This window comes from Cyrtonyx montezumae, unplaced genomic scaffold (genome assembly GCF_038088225.1).
Source record: "Cyrtonyx montezumae isolate F1298 unplaced genomic scaffold, pur_monq_1.0 scaffold_3, whole genome shotgun sequence".
Lineage (NCBI taxonomy): Eukaryota > Metazoa > Chordata > Aves > Galliformes > Odontophoridae > Cyrtonyx > Cyrtonyx montezumae.
The window spans coordinates 76,691,093-76,710,437 of NW_027072034.1; the positions used below are offsets into that span (position 1 = coordinate 76,691,093).

Consider the following 19,345-nt stretch of genomic DNA (forward strand, 5'->3'; position numbering starts at 1 on the left):
AAGAAAGTTGAGGACTGTAATGGACAAAAGAGACTGAAATCCAATATCAGAGTTTGATTTGGGGCTTGAGTTACTGGCTTATGATTATTTAAGGGCCTACAGCATCTTCCATGTGAGGAAACACTGAGTAACCTGAGTGTTCAGCCTGGGGAGAAGAAGACGGGGAGGGGATCTGATAAACGTTTATAAATATCTAAAGGGAGGTGGGAGGGAAATGGATGAGGCCAGACTCTTCTCAGTGGTGTGTAGCGATAGAACAAGGAGCAACGGCCTAAAACATGAACATAGGAAGTTCAGTACCAACATCTGGAAGAACTTCTTTACTGTAAGGGTGACGGAGCACTGGAACAGGCTGCCCAGAAAAGTTGTGGACTCTCCTTCTGTGGAGATATTCACGGTCCATTTGCATGCCTACCTGTGCAACATATTGTAGGGATCTGCAGGGGGGGTTGTTGGTGGTCTCTTGAGATCCCTTTCAACACCTCCAATGCTGTGATTACAGTAACCTAATATCTTGTTAGTAAAACTGCATATGTGAGAGGCTGCTCTGTTTTCTCTTCTTCAAGCAAACAGGAGATAAAACTTTTTTCTATTTGAGAAAGTATCACAAAATGTGCGCTGTTTATTGTTTATTTTGTTGCTTGTTGCTCTGTACATGTCTTTGGGCCTGGAACTGATTACAAGTCATTTGCTAGTTTCTACTTTGTTACTGCTTCTAATGGGATCCCGCCAAAAGGGCAATGGTGAAAAACAAGTGTAAGGTAGGTATCTCCCCCTGGTCACATGATTTAATCTTGTTAGGAGTTACTTACCATGAAGTGAAATCACAGGAAATTGAGTCCTAATGAAGAAGTGTAAAGGTAGCTGACAGATGTGTTCACAGGTGGTAGACTAATAGACCACTAATAGCGGACACAAGGAGCTGCTAAGTACCCAGCTCACTTTGTCTCCTTTATCATCCTGAGGGGCACAGGAGAAATCTCCATTTTTAACAGTCTGCATTGGTGATGATAATATATATCACCTCTTATCTTCTCTGTTTTCCCCATGCTGGACAAAACATTTTCCCCAGAGCTTGGGGATCTCTTGCCTCTCTGGAAGATACCAGATTAATAAAGGAAAAATGTTTGTCCAAGAAGACAAGTGCCTAATTTTTATGAGGAGCATATGGGAAATTTAAAGTGACTAGGAACAAATGCAGTTCAAATCGGTCTTATTAGGTGAAAGAAATGCGATACTCATAGAAGATGATATGAAGTCACTAAGCAGTGATGGGATGAAAACTGTCATTTGGCACTTAAATATGAAGAGTCCCGATGATTAAGGTCACCGTAATATTTTATGACAAAACAGGGTTTAACATCAGTGATGTGTTAATTTAGTTAGTCATCAATGCAGTACAGCTTACTGAGGATCCTCATTTTTCATATACTTTTACATGAAGAAGAATAGGTCCTGAAGTTAGTGTAAGAAAAAGAGGCACAAAACACTAGCTTTACAGGAATGTTCTGCAGGATGATATTGCATCTGGCTGGTTGTTTACGTGCTTTGTGACACTTTCAGGGCTGTAAGTAAAACACATCTTGTTAAGATTTTGCTAAAACAAATGTAGATTCCTACAGTAAAGTTATGTTTTGATTTATTTGAAATCATTTATTTTTAATGGTTTTGTTAAGCTTATAATCTTACTGAGGACTACTTAGAAAAATTACCTTAATAAGCTTAATCAAGAAACCAAAGAAATAAATGATGAAAATTCAACAAAGTCATTAAAGCTGAATGCCTATTTTTTTTATGTCTGTTCCAGGAAAATTTAAATAAACTAATGACTAACCTAAAATCTACAGCCCCTCACTTCGTACGCTGCATTATCCCCAACGAATCAAAAACACCAGGTATGGATAACACAGCTGTCTTAAAATCAGTCTATTTTAAGAATGTCATTCCAATATTTACTTGCAAGCCCTCAAGAATGTATATGTATCCTGTCTATGTTGTTCACCTTATTCCACGCTGTTGCTCTTTCATGAGATGACACCTCACATTTTTTTTCCAGTTCCCTCGGTGAAATGAAGATTAAGCCCTATGGAAAAGTTTAGCTTTGTTTCTCCCCTGTAGGTGAAATGGATGCTTTCCTTGTGTTGCATCAGCTTCGCTGTAATGGTGTCCTGGAAGGCATCCGCATTTGCCGTAAGGGTTTCCCAAACAGAGTGCTTTATGCTGACTTTAAACAAAGGTAATGCAGAGCTGTATTGTCTCCCGACCTGTCCCAACAGACAAAATAAGTAAAGCATGCCTTCTCATTTTTATTTGAGATATTTTATTCCATTCTAGTTTATTTCTGTTCTGTTTGCCTGAACGTGGAAGGCAGAACTCTTCTCTTGCTTGTGCCTGTGTAGATGCAAAGTAGGTAATTACTCTAGGCCATTATGCTAGTTTTATTCGTTGCTCTTCTGTTGTTAACAGATACCGCATTCTGAATCCAGGAGCAATCCCAGAGGATAAGTTTGTGGATAGCAGAAAAGCTGCAGAAAAACTACTGGCATCTTTAGATATTGACCATAACCAGTATCGTTTTGGACACACTAAGGTAACCAGAAAAAGATCATTAATGAACTGAAAAGAAAAACACAATAGATCTAATTTGCAGAATAGGACACTATGCAACCTCTGGTAGTGGCAATTAATGAGGAGTTAATAATATAGGAACAGGCAGTATAATAAAAAAAAAAAACAAAACAAAGTTAAACTGTGCTAGAGAAATTTGATTTCTCTAGCTTAAGCTCCTACAAAGCTTTTATTACAATGGTACAAGCAAACACCAAGAGTAGCCGATGTTTCCATGCTCCCCAGTAAAATACTAGCTCATTTGGACCATGAGGTCAGCTGCAGCTTTATCAATGAAGCTGTGTGATCCAATCCCATTAGCAGGGACCTGACAGTGGGGAGTTGTGGTTCAGCTGACCTGCGCTGAACCCTATTACAGCTGAAATGTACCATACAGCGTGGTAATAAAACAGTTTGGCTTATTCAAAACAGGGAAGATGAGACCTACTTTTAAAGAAATTGTGAAGCAGTGCAGTCCCTAATGCAAGTGTGTTATTTCTTATTAATGCAAGTATCATCTTATTTCTTTTGCTTAAAAAATCTGCCAATAAAATTACCATTCTTCTGAGCAATTACAGAGTCTGTACAGCTAACTGTTGATGTACTTAGAAAGAAAATTATCTTTGTCATCAAATGTCATCTGTGTATGTACCAGGTGTTCTTCAAGGCTGGTCTGCTGGGCCACCTAGAAGAAATGAGGGATGAGAGACTTGCAAAGATCCTAACGATGATCCAAGCAAGGGCACGTGGCAGACTGATGAGGATTGAGTTCCAGAAGATAGTGGAGCGCAGGTATGAAGTCACCCCCTTCAATCTTAGCGGATAACAGTCATTAGCATTTAATTATATGTTGAGTAGAGCCATTATTACAGTCACTGAGGCTCTAACTAATCCTAAATTAAAGGTTTAACATGCATGTCTGATAACACTAATAGCAACTGTTTCTTGGTTACCTGTAGCTCTGGCGAATATCAGATTTGGAAATTTTTCATGTCCCTGAAAGTCAAGAGCTACGGAAAACATCTGCATATGTTGGAACTCAGAACAAGTTCCCAATATAGAGCTGTAAAATTGTCTGAGAATGAAAAAGAAAAATCTCATTTTCTCAGTTCATTAGGGGATTTTGCTTTCTTCCTTGAACAGGGATGCCCTTCTTGTAATTCAGTGGAATATACGTGCCTTTATGGCTGTGAAGAATTGGCCCTGGATGAAGCTTTTCTTTAAGATCAAACCTCTCCTGAAGTCTGCAGAAACTGAAAAAGAGATGGCTAATATGAAGGAAGAGTTCTTGAAACTGAAGGAAGCCCTGGAAAAATCTGAAGCAAGGAGAAAGGAGCTTGAAGAAAAGCAAGTCTCTTTAGTTCAAGAAAAAAATGATTTGCTATTGCAGCTCCAAGCTGTGAGTAGATGTATACTTATGTATTCATTAGATGTTCTCTCAAGATCAAAGGACAGACCATTATGATGTTTCAGTTCAGCTAAAATAAGATGTTGGTCTTGTCTACGTCCTGCCAAAAAGTAGGGCAGATAGAAATTCTCATGTTCTATCATAAAACAGGGTGGACTAACAGTGCAAGCCTTGTCAGAGTTCTGACCAAAGCAATTTCTGTGGCAGTTACATATGAAAGCATAATTAGAGAGGCATGCATAAGTAATCACTCTCAACACTCTATTGTCCTCCTTTGTTAACTAATTGTTGGTCTTGTTCTCTGAAGTCAGGAGTAGGAATTTTTCCCTAGCCTTGATTAGATCGAGCTCTGCGACTGCTTTACAGGATGGGTGAGAGATGAGAGAATGACTACTTGACCTCTTCTTTTTGCCACCCCAGGAGCAAGACACTTTGGCAGATGCTGAGGAAAGATGTGACTTGTTGATTAAATCCAAGATTCAGCTGGAGGCCAAAGTCAAAGAGCTGACAGAGCGAGTTGAGGATGAAGAAGAGATGAATTCTGAGCTTACATCCAAAAAGAGAAAATTGGAAGACGAGTGCTCTGAGCTCAAGAAGGATATTGATGATCTTGAAATAACACTTGCGAAAGTTGAGAAAGAGAAGCATGCTACTGAGAATAAGGTACCTGCTGAACCTTGCCATACGTTCAAAAGAGGTCAGGCAAGGATTATCATTATGACAAGATCTACTGGTCTCCTTGACAGCTTTATGCTCTGTTACATAGGCCACACTGAAGGATCAGTACGCGTAGAGTCATTTGAACTTATGAGGGAAAATCTGTTAGTCTGAGTTTCTCTTTTTCTGAAATAATTTTTGCTGCAACTCTGCTAAAGAATTAAGTCTAGTTTTGTCATTTTTGAGTAAACAATTTTTTGCTGTAACCTTAAGTTCTTCCAGCTCTTTTTCTGAGGACCTCCTATTTTTACCAGAGAGAAGCAAGTGCTGGAATCTACCACAAAAAGAGCAACACTGGAAAAAACAAACAAACAAAAATTGATGCTTTTGAAATTAAAAAACAAAAAAAAAACAAAAAAAACCTCTACAACAAGAATTGGCACATACTGGCTCCTTTGATGGCATTTTCACACAAATTGCCACAAAGGGGTGAGGGGAAAGATATCCCTTTCTTTTCAATGTCTCCATCCATACAAATTCATGAAGAACTCATTTGAGTCAGACGATGATAATTCCTTTCTTCGGAATCCTACATATACACCTTTATCCCCCATGCAGGTGAAAAATTTGACAGAAGAAATGGCGACTCTTGATGAGAACATCAGCAAACTTACTAAGGAGAAGAAGTCCTTGCAGGAAGCTCATCAGCAAGTTCTGGATGACCTTCAAGCAGAAGAAGACAAGGTCAACACGCTGAGCAAAGCTAAAGTGAAACTGGAACAGCAAGTGGATGATGTAAGATGGCTCAGCCTTCATTTTTCTGCATGCTTGTTTGTCCAACACTAACAGTTTCATGAAGTTGAAATGTCACAAAGCTTTGTCTTTTCAGAATCAAACACATATTTACAAATGCAGCCCTTGCTGAATTGTCTGTAAAAAGTAAAATTACAGCAACACTGTGAATCTTATCCGCATACTCAAGCCTCTAAAAGGAATGTAATAAAAAGGGAAAATCCACTAAGTATGCATTTGCTGTTTAACTTAAAATACAAGCAGAGCTTTGCTACAAAGAGAATTGCAGTGCTTACTCAAACACAAAGCAGGGGCTAATCCTTATATTTCTTTAGCTCACATGTCCATTGGCTGCCAGAAAACAAAAACACAAGATCATATGCCTACACTTAAATACTTCTTCAACACATACTAGGGCTCAGCATGAAAATGGGTTTAGTATGCAACTGACTGTTGTAAACAATCTGTGTTGAATATATTTAATGAGTGACATTGTACCTAAAGCTTGAGGGCTCACTTGAACAAGAGAAGAAAGTGAGGATGGATCTGGAAAGGGCAAAACGCAAACTGGAAGGAGATTTGAAGCTGACCCAAGAGAGTGTCATGGACTTGGAGAATGATAAGTTGCAAATGGAAGAGAAACTGAAAAAGTAAGAAATTTTTTTCTGTCATTAAAATAAAGCAGCACAGTTACTACTGCTTGATGCATTCAAGTGTGTCACTGTGTCTTGATAGTGGCTGAAAAAAAATTCATCACAGATGAGAGAGTGATGGAGGGGAAAATTACTGTTACTTGTTTGCAGAATACCTGAAATATTGGAAGTGATTAGACTTATCAGCTTTAAATATATATGTTTGTGTATGTGCGTGTGTGTGTAGTTTGTTTTTTATTGCTTAGAGGAGAAAGGAAGCTTCTAAAAAATTGTTCATCCTAACTATAAGAGTATTGTTGAAAGACCTGACTTAGTTAAGTATATTTTCTCTTTGAGTATGAAAATAACGTTATGCTGTATGACACAAAGAACAAAAAACGTAATTGCATGAATATTTGCAGTTCTGACTTGGAAACGACTGCCAAGACAATTTACTGTGTTTTCTTGCATATGGCAATACACAAGGATTGTTTTCAGTTTTAGATGTGTTAGGAGTTTTGTTGAACATCTTTTTAAAAATTGCATGAGCCTAGCATTGAACTGTGGAGAAAACTGTCTCAATGGGATTTTCCTTTCCTTGTCAGGAAAGAGTTTGAAATGAGCCAATTGAATTCCAAGATAGAAGATGAGCAAGCTATTGTAATGCAGCTGCAGAAGAAGATTAAAGAGCTTCAGGTTAGCTTGCTTCTCTCTCATTTCTGTTAGGATGAGCCTCTCAAAGCTGGATATGTTTCTGGACAACTTATTCTAGTGGAAGATGTCCCTGTCCATGCCAGAGAGGTTGGAACTGGATGGCCATTAATGTCCCTTCCAATCCAAGCCATCCTATAATTTTTTGCCTCACTGTAGAGCTTTGCAGAAATTTTCACAGCTAGCTGCCACTCAGCTTTGAGACCCAAAGTAATGCAACTCCAATCCCTTTTCCCTCAAGGAACTTATTCTGCATGGCATATGACTGCAGAATGCTAGTAGTTTCAGGAAAGGCAGAAAGGCCTCGTATTCTTTTAAGCTCTGAACCAAGGGGCTGAGGATAGCTGTGGTTGCTAGAGAAGAATTCAGCAAGTGATAGGAATGGATTTGAAATTTAAGGTAAGAGCTCAAATGTGCATGAAATTTTCAACAGAAACTAAAAGGCCAAAGTCAGCCAGAACAGTTCAAACAAAATATCAGCTTTAAGGTTTTATGAATAAAGACCATTTGGATAACTTGGAAGTGTAGCATGTGTTCATCAAAATAATTGTTTCATTAAATTTTCAGTCTTAAAACTCCTAGAGAGAAGTTACGTCTGTCATATAGCTCTTAAACTGGAAGTAAAGAGAACTCTTACGGTTCCCTTCGATAGCAATTAGTTGCTACTCCTACTATCAAGTAACTTCTCGTGTACTTGACCTAAATGTAAAAGTACATGACAGAATACAAGGTCAACATACTTTACCTGAAAGTCTTGAACTAGAGAAAATTGTGGAACTTATAGAGTTATTTACTTTGAGAAAAATGTCTTCTGGCACAAGATCTGATCTATTGGCACAGCTGGGCAAGTCTTTTAACTGCTGTGTTTCCTTCTCTGTTGTAAAATGTTGGGTTGGCAGGGAATTCCTGCCAACTGCATGCTTCAAGGTTTTCCGGTGATAATCATCATGGAGGTGACCTCAAGGTGCTTCTGTCTCTTTGATAGGCTCGCATAGAAGAGCTAGAAGAAGAGCTGGAAGCAGAAAGAGCTGCTCGAGCCAAGGTGGAAAAGCAGAGATCAGATTTGGCCCGAGAGCTGGAGGAATTAAGTGAACGGCTTGAAGAGGCTGGGGGTGCCACTGCTGCCCAGCTGGAGATGAACAAGAAACGCGAGGCTGAGTTCCTGAAGCTGCGGCGTGACCTTGAGGAGGCCACACTGCACTACGAGGCCACAGCTGCTGCTCTGAGGAAGAAACATGCAGACAGTGTGGCTGAGATGGGGGAGCAGCTGGACAACCTGCAGCGCGTCAAGCAGAAACTGGAGAAGGAGAAAAGCGAGCTGAAAATGGAAGTGGACGATCTGACTTCCAACATGGAGCAAACGGTTAAGGGAAAGGTAAGAGTCTTGAGACTTCCCAAGCCTCACAGTGGTCATGCGTAGCCAAGGCTTGTCTGAAGGCTTCCCAGGACGGCCAGTAGGACTTCAAAACAGTGACAATACGTGCGTACACACAGCCCTGATTGGTGGGGTTGTTTCTTCTTGGGCACCTTTAAAACTGAGCCAAATCTCAAATTCATGTTCAGGCACTCGGTAAGAGTGTAAGATGAGCTGTAAGATGAGCTTCATTGTTGTTTTATTTGGTGGAAAACAGAAAAGTAGTATTTTCCAGGTCAAATTACCCCCTAAACCAGGACGCCAATTGAACACGATACAGGAGCTCTTGCTGTAAAGCTTATGAAGACCAGGCCTTACCCTCTCATTAACACTCCTTACATGCTGGTGGTGGGAGAGATATCTGTGTATTTGTTATCTGCTATTTATTTGAAAGGGGCGCACACAAAAAAAAAAAGATATATTTGAAAGGCTGCAGCTTCTAAATGGCTACTTGGAGGCTGCAGCTTTGTATGTCTCGTCCCTCGATTCCCGTTTAGGCAAATGCTGAAAAACTTTGTCGCACTTATGAAGATCACCTGAATGAGACAAAAACTAAACTGGATGAAATGACTCGCCTCATGAATGACCTCACCACTCAGAAGACAAAACTCCAGAGTGAGAATGGTATGTGTAGTATTTGAGTGTTCAGTCCTAATAAGGTACAGGTAAGCAGAATGCCAAGTGGCTGCATCAAAGAGAAGTGGTGTGCAGTGGTGTTAGTACTGAACGCGGCTGGATTTGGTTGGCTGAATGGAGTTGTAGCTCTGCATCTTCCAGTTTTTCTGTCTTCAGTATTCTTGTAACATTGACTAGAGAGACCCTGCTTTGAACTGTTTTTTAAAATTGATCTATAATCATATCTACCAGCATGCTGTGCTACCGCTTCATGAGCTGAAGCGTATGTGCTGGTTAAGTATCAGTTTCACAGACAACAACGCATATATTGCAGAGCTTGAGGGAAGAGGAGGGAGTTGGCATACTTCTGTTTCCTGTGTGAATGCACCTTCCTCAGTATGGCCTCAGGCACTGCACTCTAGAGGATGCTCACATCCAACCCAAAAAGTGCATGCTGATTTTCTTGCTGTGGAACTCTTCTCTCTGCATCTCCATCAGATTCCACTGTTCTGCTAGATTAACTTCCTGTTCATTTTTGAAGACATTTCATTTCCTGTCTGTTTTCATGTTACTCTTGAAGGGCTGCAGTTTCTGCCCCATAGTGATGCCCTTGCGATAAGTAAAGATTTCCTTATGTATCCCTCTGTTTTTTATGCTGCCAGTTGTGAGGTTATTGGAATAGTTTGGAGTCCTCTGAAAAGAAATCCGCGTGAAGGCAAAGTAGTAAAGAAAATTATAAACAAAACCAACTACAGTTGGATGTGAAAGTAATCATCAGTCTAGCCTGATTCACAAGGTGGGCTGAAGTTCATGAATCAAAGTAATTACAGTACAGATAATAGTAATCAGGAAAAACAAACAAACAAAAAATTATCCTGATTAAGTATGTTGATTGTTACAAGTTTGGAAGATAATTTATGAAAGGTCAGCCACAATCATGCTTGATCTTTTCCTCAGTGGAATTGGATAAGTTGGACTTTGATTTTTGGCTCTGGCTATAAGTGTGTCTCTTCTTATTCTTTTTTGGTTAAATCCTGTGACAGGTGAATTTGTAAGACAGCTTGAAGAGAAGGAGTCACTGATAAGTCAGCTGTCCCGAGGAAAAACATCATTTACACAGCAGATTGAAGAACTTAGGAGACAGCTTGAAGAGGAAACCAAGGTAATGCTTTGACTATGTCCCATTCATTGGAATGGAATAGGAAAAACTACTCATGTTCATTTGTATCCTGGATAAAAACTGAAATGAGATATAGGAGTGGGAACACTGCCTGCTAACTGAAGAGATAAAAAAATCCTGCCCTGACAGAAGCAAGTCAGAACATAAGAGTTTTGAAAAATAAGTGGTTTTTATAATTGATAAATCAAACTGACCTAATAGTATATGGAAAATATCAGATCTTGTATTTTATAAATTCAGATGTTTCTCTAAGGGTATGGGAATATCTTCATTTTTGGTAGTTGGCCCAGCATATTATCTGTTAAGATGACTTGACCAGGTCTGACAAGGCCAGAAGCAAAAAGAAACTAAGACTTTACCCTCCATTTGAATTTCTAGGAGACGTTTGTTTGGGTTTTGCTGTAGATAACCCTGCACTGTTATAACTTCTCTATCCCTACAGTCCAAAAATGCCCTGGCTCATGCTCTGCAAGCAGCCAGGCATGATTGTGATCTCTTGCGAGAACAGTATGAGGAGGAGCAAGAAGCCAAGGCAGAGCTGCAGCGGGCTCTCTCCAAGGGAAATGCAGAAGTGGCACAATGGAGAACGAAGTATGAGACCGATGCCATTCAGAGGACTGAGGAGCTGGAAGATGCCAAGTAAGTGGCTTACATGGGCTTCATCAGCTGAGAGAAATGAAGCATCTACCTCTGAGCATCTCCAGTCTGCAGGATATTCCCTTGCTTCCATTTTTTCCAGCTAGGATTTTCACTGTGATCTTTTTGGGGCCTCTCCTTTCTTTTTAGGCCTCTTCTTCTTGCTGAGACTACCAGGTCCTGGCTTTCTCCATCTAAATAGCCTATGAACAAAAGGCCAAGGCATGATCAGCCTTCTCATCAGAAGTTATGTCTCTTATCTGGAGATTTTAGTACATGACACTTTCATTTGACTATGTTTTATCAAAATTCACAACCAGCCCACAGTGGTCAGTCAGCAAATCATGGTAGGCTTCTTGAGAAATCGATTTCAAACATTCACACATATGCACAAAATTATGTGTCACTTGTTAGCATTCACAATTGAAGTTATTTGTTGCCTATCCCATCCCATCCCTAGTCCCATCTCTCTAGAGGCTTGATTTTTATTTATTTTTCCTCCCCTTTCTCCCCCCATTTTCCCTTCGGAAACCAAATTATTGAGATAGTGCTTTGGTGTCAGCTTTTCTGGATGGATAGCTGTCATTGCTCTCAGTCATTTTGCTGTCTCTTCCCATCTGGCAGGAAAAAGCTTGCTGCTCGCCTGCAAGAAGCTGAGGAAGCAATTGAAGCTGCCAACGCCAAGTGCTCTTCTCTGGAAAAGACAAAGCACAGGCTGCAGAATGAGCTAGAAGACATGATGATTGATCTGGAAAAGGCCAACTCTGCTGCTGCCTCCCTAGACAAGAAGCAGCGTGGCTTCGACAAAATCATCAGTGACTGGAAGCAGAAGTACGAAGAGTCACAGGCTGAGCTGGAGGCCTCCCAGAAGGAGGCCCGCAGCCTCAGCACCGAGCTTTTCAAGCTGAAGAATGCCTATGAAGAGACGCTGGACCATCTGGAGACTCTGAAGCGGGAAAACAAGAACCTCCAAGGTAAGCTTCACTCAGGACTCTGTGGCTGGTGCGGAGACACAGCACTGGGAACAGCTGTAAGGAAAGGTGTTTCTCTCATCCTTGAGAAGAGCTTTCAGGTGTATTTGGAGACACTGATGCTGGCAATAGAAGTTTTAAGCATTGAAAATGGTATTGCTAGAGGACTGACTAGGTCTGCATAATCTAATTTTGCCCACAGTTTTCTTTAAAACAATAATTCTTGTTGCAAGGGAGAAGGAAGATCCTTAAGTGTCTATGTAGCCTTTTACTAGCAGTATGATCTTCACTTGTTACACCAATGGAGCAACTGACATCACTGAAAGCAAATTTCTCACCACAAGCGCTGCCTTTTCCTCCTTGCTGCCATCAGTGTGAGAAGCTAGGGAAGTGAGCTCACAGCTTGCAGGTGTCAGCCTCAGAGAGGGAACGAGAAAGGTGGCAAAGATGCAATGGATGATGCCTAGATAGCTCCCAAAGTAGGGCACAGTGTTGCTAGCCTGCAGATCATAGTTAAAAACTGAACTGCTTCAAAAAGTACTTGCAAGAAAATCTGTGCCCTCAAGTTCATCAGGGAAAGCAGTTGCTGTACAAGTAAGATGTATACAAGCTGTCTTGTGTACAGGTGAGCACTTGAGTCAGCAGCCTGAGGCATAGATCCTATATTCTCATACTATGAATTGCTTTATGTTTTTAATACTCAAATTGACGCTAAATCCCTCTGTCTTATTTTTTTGTTTGTTTGTTTCAGAGGAAATTTCTGATCTGACCAATCAGATCAGTGAGGGAAACAAGAACTTTCATGAGATAGAAAAAATCAAGAAGCAGGTAGAACAAGAAAAGTCAGAGGTTCAGCTGGCTCTGGAAGAAGCAGAGGTAAGGATACAGAACTCAAAGGATTAAGAAATTCTGTCTTTATCGTGGATTTCCCTCCTTTTTGATCCTCTTAGCTGCACTGCAAATGTGCTGATAGCAAGTGGAGCCACTGTGCAACCAGCTCCCCTGAGCTTGCTAGCCAGCCACGGGTTTCAAGAGTGACTGGTGACCTTTGAAAGTCTCAGCTCTATGGTCATCAAATGGAGGCTGTCTCAAAGGAGGTGTCTTGAAGGGGTTGTTGATGTTTTCCTTTTTTATTTTATTTTATTTTATTTTATTTTATTTTATTTTATTTTATTTTATTTTATTTTATTTTATTTTATTTTATTTTATTTTATTTTATTTTATTTTACTTTATTTTATTTTACTTTATTTTATTTTACTTTATTTTATTTTACTTTATTTTATTTTATTTTATTTTTTCTTTTTTTTTTTCCTTTCAAGAAGCACAAAAATCCTCTGTTCTCCTTCTGAAAATCCAGCATAGAGTATTCCAGTCTTTCAGGAAATAGGAATTGTTGGGAATTATGCTTTTACAGTGTTTTATCAGATATTTCTAGTGTTTGGTTTCCATCAGCAAACTCGCCATTTCCTATCACTGAGCATAAGAAAGCAAACCCCCAGATTAAATCCTACGAGGTTTCAAATATTGCTTTAGATACTGCAGCCTGCTTAAGAAAAAATAAAATAAAATGGTCCTAAGCTTGGAAACAAGATGAAAACAGGCCATCCAGAAAATCTTTTACTCCCATAGGAGTTTGGTAAAGACACTTAACATCACTGTGTTTCTTTTTATAGTGACAGGTATGCACGTATCCAATAGGGACAGCCCATCACAGTGTACAGAAACAAACCAACAACACAGAACAGACTCACTGGAGATTCTGATTATTTCCAGGGTTTTTCTGGGAGGTTGGTGCATTGCAGTGCTAGGCAGGGGTGTAGGTGTTACTGGCTAGCAGCAACACAGCGAGGGATTGTAGTGGGGGGGCTGTGTTGTGTTTTGTTTGGATCGCTCTCTGCACAGTGTCTGCTGAAGTGAGCGTCGTGCAGTGACAGGGATCCATTAATACCTTAAATGTGCAACTTCTTTTGTCTGTTGCAGGATGCTTTACAGTTTGCAGGGATTTCACAGCCAAATAAACAGGTCTCACAATCAGAGCAGAGGAAATGGCATGTCTGTCTCCCCCAGCTCTGAGATGTGAAGGGTGACTACATGCTCTGTCACTGAGTTTCTCTCAGAGGAAAGAATACATCTGTTCTGAGGGATCCAAGGAGCACGCTTTACTTTCATGAACTGAGTAAAATGGTTTCCTAAATTTCTGAAACTGTCAGCTAACGAAAGTAAAGTGATGATGTATCTTAACTGTGATACAAATTTCTTAGTGCAGGTGTTCTCCCTCTCTTGTGGTTTGGGTTTCTAGCCATTGCCACTGGTGCTTTTGTGTGCTGTTCTCAGTAACTCAAGTTGATTGCATGGCATGAAATGGCATGAAAAGTGAGTGGTAGCTGCTGCACAATGGCCAGAGATAAGCAAGGATTATGAACAGCTTTGCTTTTGGAAACCCCATTCTTTCTCCATCACCACTTGATGGAAACACAGCAAAGCCAGAGAGCACTATCAAACTATGTGGTGTTCAGTTCCACGTTCCTTCTCTGTCTGATGCAAACAGCAGTGAGCCAGGGTGGCCCTGAACTTAATTTGTGCACAACCTGGGAGTCAAAGGCCTGGTAGTTAATTACTGGTTGCCACCAGCATGGTTCTTTTACTCCATGAGTGAGCGATAACATCAGAACAAGGACAAACCTCCGTTGTTCTGTGATGTTCCTTCATGCTAACTGGAAATAAGAGGCAGAATAGTTTTGCAGTTTGTTGTACAGAGCTAGTCTGCTATGTCTTTCTTTAAAGTTATTCTCTATAACAAGCTATATGTGGACCCATGCACTAGCTGATGCTGTCTGCAGTACAGTGCAGGGGAATGTGTACATTGGTATGAAACCATGAAGGGCAAGGCTTAAAGTACCCCTTTGGTGAGCCATGGACTGTGTGACAGTTTGTTCTATAAGGAGCTTTCTGCTCCGTTTTCCAGCTGCCAGGTTGCATCAAAGGTGAATAGATGCATTGCTTTGCCAAGTAAGCAGCTCATGTCCCTTGCTTAGAGAGGGGCAGGGGAGGAACAGTGAGAAAAGCATGAAGGGATCATCTTTCTGCATCAGCTTGTGATTTGAAAGGAAAGAAAAAGCAACTGCAAGCTCGTTGTGCTTTCTATTTCAGGGAGCTTTGGAGCACGAAGAAAGCAAGACCCTTCGTTTTCAGCTTGAGCTTTCTCAGCTTAAAGCTGATTTTGAAAGGAAGCTGGCAGAAAAGGATGAAGAAATGGAGAATATAAGGTACTGTGCAGAGAGAAGTGTTTGTTTATGTTTCTTTTGCTCAAAGGATCAGAAATATTCTCAAGACCCAAGCCAGCCAAACAAACCACAGATAGTTATGCCAGCAAAATCAGCTACTGGCAGTACCAGTAACTTAGGCAGTACTGGTTATTGCCCTCCACCAGAGTGTAGTTCTACCACATGACCTTTTCTTAGTTCAGATACTCCTGTCAGTCCAGTCTCTGCCAGCACACATGTAAACCTACCAGACACATCACAAAGCAGTTGCATGAAAACTAGCTGGCACAGACAGTCATGGGAACACCATGAGCTGCTAGGCCTGTACATGTACAGCAGGAAACAAGCCGATCTAATCTGATGCCTCCTCCCTAGAATAAGCCCTTCCCAAGAGGAACCACAAATCAGCAGTACTATTGCAGTGGTGCTCAGATTGATGCTACCTGAAGGCAATATTTAATTCTGCATCTGGCTAATTTGTACAGTCATAACTACACTGATGGCAGGAGGACACGAGGAGCTTGCAGTTGTGCGTGCACAATTTGGGCAAGCAGTGAGATTTGGAGTGGTACACAAAGTGAGGATATAAAAGGAAAGGAGCCCAGAGGTAAAAAGGGGTGAACAGGAAAAAGGAAAAGTAATTAGATGACAGGAGGATGAAATCTTTTCTCCTCTTTCCTCCAGTACCAGCCCCAGTCTGAAGAGTTACAGTGATTACAGAGACCACAGGACAAGCCATTCCAATCAGTGCTTCTGCCTCAGCCACACTGTGCATGTTTTGCTGCTAGGCTGCCTGGCAGGCAGGCTGTGCTGTCCTTTGGAATCTGGGGCATAGCTCTCTATCTTGCCCAAGCAATAAGAGCATCAAGGTTTTTCTTGTTGTCTTAATGAGTTCCCAGAAATGCTATGCGAACAGCAAAGCCTGGCCAAGGGTGAGATGAATTTTATTTAGTGTGTCATATTCTATTCACTGAGTTGCTTCCTGGCTGCAGGAAAGCAAAATCTTCTCCTTGGGACAGAGTGCAGAACTGATTTTAAGCCTCTCTGTTCTGACTGTTAGAGGAAAATTATGCACCTGTCTCTATTTGTTTTGCCATCTCTTAAATTGACACTAAGCTGTCTTTCAGAGGGGGGAACCAGCCTGTTAATCACAGTGGGCTTAATCTCTTCTAACTTTAGATGTCCATAACACAGATTTTTATTCCCAATCTACTCACATAATAATTCAGCATACAAAATATGTTTCAACATCTACTTTAAGATGCACTAAATTGCAGCTTGCAAGTGCCATTTACTATATAAAGAGTGCCTAGAGTGATTAGCTTGAACATAGCTACTAACCACCAGTTTGATTAACCTCCTTTCTTAATGCCCTCATGTAAAGCATCCCAGTAGATAATTCAGTAAATACAGCAAGTGACAGTTAAGCTTGAAGTGCTTCTTGCTAGGTTCAGGTATGTACTTGCTTGTGCTCGTAAGATATTTGAGGAAGCTCCCTGCTGAAATATTGCTGAAGGAAGCATGGGAGAAGGATGCTAACAGATCAGGAGTTAGTTAAGGATGTGAAATACAATAGACACATACGTGGTAAAGAGGCACTAAAAACCCACGCTATGTATGTCATTCAGAAATGTAGTCTTGCTTTTAGTTGAGACACCTCTTGAAGGTGAAGTATGGATTCCTGTAGTTCTGCATCCCCTTCCAGAGAGTAAAGCAACTCCCTTCATCCTTTATTTCCCATCTCCTTGATTCCAAAATCAGGAGAAACCAACAACGCACCATAGATTCACTGCAGTCCACCCTTGATTCTGAAGCCCGGAGCAGAAATGAGGCCATCCGGCTGAAGAAGAAGATGGAAGGAGACCTCAACGAGATGGAAATCCAGCTCAGCCATGCTAACAGACATGCTGCAGAAGCAACCAAGTCAACACGTGGCCTGCAAACACAAATCAAGGTACCCTGAGAGTTGGGTTTCATAGCAAAACAGCAGTAGCAGTGGCGGTTATAAGAGAGAAGCTACTTTCAAGGACATGCAGTAAAAGCCCTTATGATTACATCTGATATGAGGATATTGAGCTGTAGATTTCTTCCAAGACTAGCAGACAAGGTGGGTGATATCTAGGCATAAAACCCTGCTGGCTACCACCTCCCCCAGGGGCCAAGAGCAAAGCGGAGTACAGGGAGCGTGTGTGTGTATGTTCAGCTTTGTCATTTGCTTCAACATTGGTAATTTTTTTGTTTTCAAAATCTTTGCTAAGAGATCTCTTAAGTCATTGCCTGCCTCTCGTCCCTCCTGTGCCCATGCTAGCAGCTCTGCCTCGGGCAGAAGTGACCTCAGTTTTTTGCCCTTTGCACCACATAACACAAAAGCTCCTGTGATAACGGTCTGGGGGAAGTCTTTCTGCCATAAAGAAACACTGAATTTCTCGAGGTGGGCCCTGTGCCATCTCTGCAGTCTATGTCCTCATGTAGGCACAGGGGCTCAAAACTGAGTTGGTCTGGTAGAAACCTGGCTGCTCTGCTCTAGGAGCTCCAGGTGCAGCTGGATGACCTGGAACATCTGAATGAAGACTTGAAGGAACAGCTGGCCGTCTCTGACAGGAGGAACAACCTTCTCCAGTCGGAGCTGGATGAGCTCAGGGCTTTGCTGGACCAGACTGAACGGGCAAGGAAGCTGGCAGAGCATGAGCTGCTGGAAGCTACTGAACGTGTGAACCTGCTGCATACTCAGGTTGGTTTTTTCTGGGTTAAACTAACTTCACCTGTTAAGCACTGACACTGTTCATCCATGGGCATCACAAGGCAGACGCTCCATGCATGTCTTCTGATTAGAAAGTGGGGGAGAGAAAATAAGCCACTCTGCAATTGTGCTCCCTCCATCCTGTCAGGGTAGCTGGAACTGATGGCTCAGCCAACGACTTTAAGCAGCTCTCAGAAAACATGGATGAGCGATTTCAAGAGCAAATTGTAGTTTGTTTCTTCTCTAGATGCTATAAAACCACAGCTTCCTGCTTTCACTTGGCTGCAGCTGGCATAGAGAAGGAGACATGGTGTTTTGCTGCAGTTACTGGGCTAAGCAAACTGCAGGGCCTGGGTGCTAACGCTAGGCCTACTGTGCAGTGAGGCAAAATGTGCTTGGCCACACCACAGGGCTTTGTTAAGATAGGACTTTGGACTTGAAGAGTCACAAAAGAACACCTCCTGACTCAGCAGCATTTTTGCTGCAAAACTCAAGCTTCTCTTCACCAAATGTGTAAAACTCAGAAGTGAGAATGAGCTTCTTCTGCTTTGATGATACAGGGCTTTTGTTCTAACCACCTCATTAAGTAACAGATTAGGGACCATTAGTTTTCCAAGTTGAACTGCCTTATCTGTTCTTCTTTTTCAGTCTCAACTTATTATCTTATCTGAATCAAAATCTGAATGTATACAGCTTTGAAGGCACACTTAACACTTGCTATGCCTCAAGCTAGCTACATAGCAAAAGCCCTTAGCACACTGCTGGGACTCCCTGAATACTGCTGGGGGCTACAGAAATTGTTAAACCTTGGTGTGCTGTGGTATTTAAAGGTCTCCAATAATTGCTTTTCCTCCTTTTCCACTTTTCCTTTGTGGAAAATATAATAAAAGAACACAAGTTTGATCAATCAGAAGAAGAAGCTGGAGGGTGACATCTCCCAGATGCAGAATGAAGTGGAGGAAGCAATCCAGGAGTGCCGGAATGCAGAGGAAAAAGCCAAGAAAGCGATCACAGATGTAAGTATCCTGGTTCCTTGCTCTTATTGTTTCAGCACCACAGTGTCCAAGGATAACATAGTGTTTCTAAGTATGTTGCAAACCTGATATATCCAACGTGCCCCACAGTAATCTGGAGGCAGCTGATGAAACTACAACATTAAACAGGCTAGAGGTAAAAAGAGAGGAAAAAATTCTGCCTGATCTACTCTATTTTTTCAAGAATGCAGATTCCACTGATCCGCAAAGTCTCAGGTCACATCACCTTTCAGCTGGGTAAATTGTATACTTCTGTAGGCTAAACCAGTTCAGACTGATCTAGCACTAACTTGATTGGTGGCCTATGTAGAATCTGATATGAGAAACAAAATTACTGAGTCCAAAATGAGGTACCCTAGAATTAGGTGTCTATTAGGAAAACATTAGGACAAAAATCCAAGATGATAGAGTTCATTCTTCCTATCAGGAGGAGGAAGGGCATCATTTGGATATCCTTCCATCATTAAAGTATATTTCAGTTTCTCACAGACCTGGAGAAATGCAGAGTTTGGCTGACATATCACATCACAGAATGCGTGAATGAAGCTACTCTTATACAACAGTCTGTGCTTCTCAGGAGGCAGTGTTACTACTGCTGCCAGAGAGAAGACACTTGATTGTCCTTGATTCAACTCCAGCCTGGACTGGAGCAATTGCAGGCATCCAATGGCTGTGGTGTGATGG

General features: G+C 41.3%; 2 protein-coding genes across 2 annotated transcripts in view; one reads left to right on the top strand and one right to left on the bottom strand.

The window, feature by feature from the left end:
• Window positions 1-19,345, bottom strand: part of HHLA2 (HHLA2 member of B7 family) — a 296,207-nt gene that overhangs the window by 263,874 nt on the left and 12,988 nt on the right.
• Window positions 1-19,345, top strand: part of MYH15 (myosin heavy chain 15) — a 42,859-nt gene that overhangs the window by 18,859 nt on the left and 4,655 nt on the right. Inside the window, exons 19-37 of the mRNA XM_065741975.1 lie at window positions 1,808-1,895; window positions 2,119-2,236; window positions 2,467-2,590; window positions 3,263-3,399; window positions 3,751-4,006; window positions 4,436-4,678; window positions 5,291-5,467; window positions 5,969-6,114; window positions 6,702-6,792; window positions 7,793-8,182; window positions 8,719-8,845; window positions 9,880-9,998; window positions 10,459-10,655; window positions 11,277-11,626; window positions 12,375-12,499; window positions 14,775-14,890; window positions 16,649-16,841; window positions 17,415-17,618; window positions 18,518-18,643. Of these exons, the coding sequence (XP_065598047.1) occupies window positions 1,808-1,895; window positions 2,119-2,236; window positions 2,467-2,590; window positions 3,263-3,399; window positions 3,751-4,006; window positions 4,436-4,678; window positions 5,291-5,467; window positions 5,969-6,114; window positions 6,702-6,792; window positions 7,793-8,182; window positions 8,719-8,845; window positions 9,880-9,998; window positions 10,459-10,655; window positions 11,277-11,626; window positions 12,375-12,499; window positions 14,775-14,890; window positions 16,649-16,841; window positions 17,415-17,618; window positions 18,518-18,643 (3,327 nt within the window). The remainder of the gene's footprint in view (window positions 1-1,807; window positions 1,896-2,118; window positions 2,237-2,466; window positions 2,591-3,262; window positions 3,400-3,750; window positions 4,007-4,435; window positions 4,679-5,290; window positions 5,468-5,968; window positions 6,115-6,701; window positions 6,793-7,792; window positions 8,183-8,718; window positions 8,846-9,879; window positions 9,999-10,458; window positions 10,656-11,276; window positions 11,627-12,374; window positions 12,500-14,774; window positions 14,891-16,648; window positions 16,842-17,414; window positions 17,619-18,517; window positions 18,644-19,345) is intronic.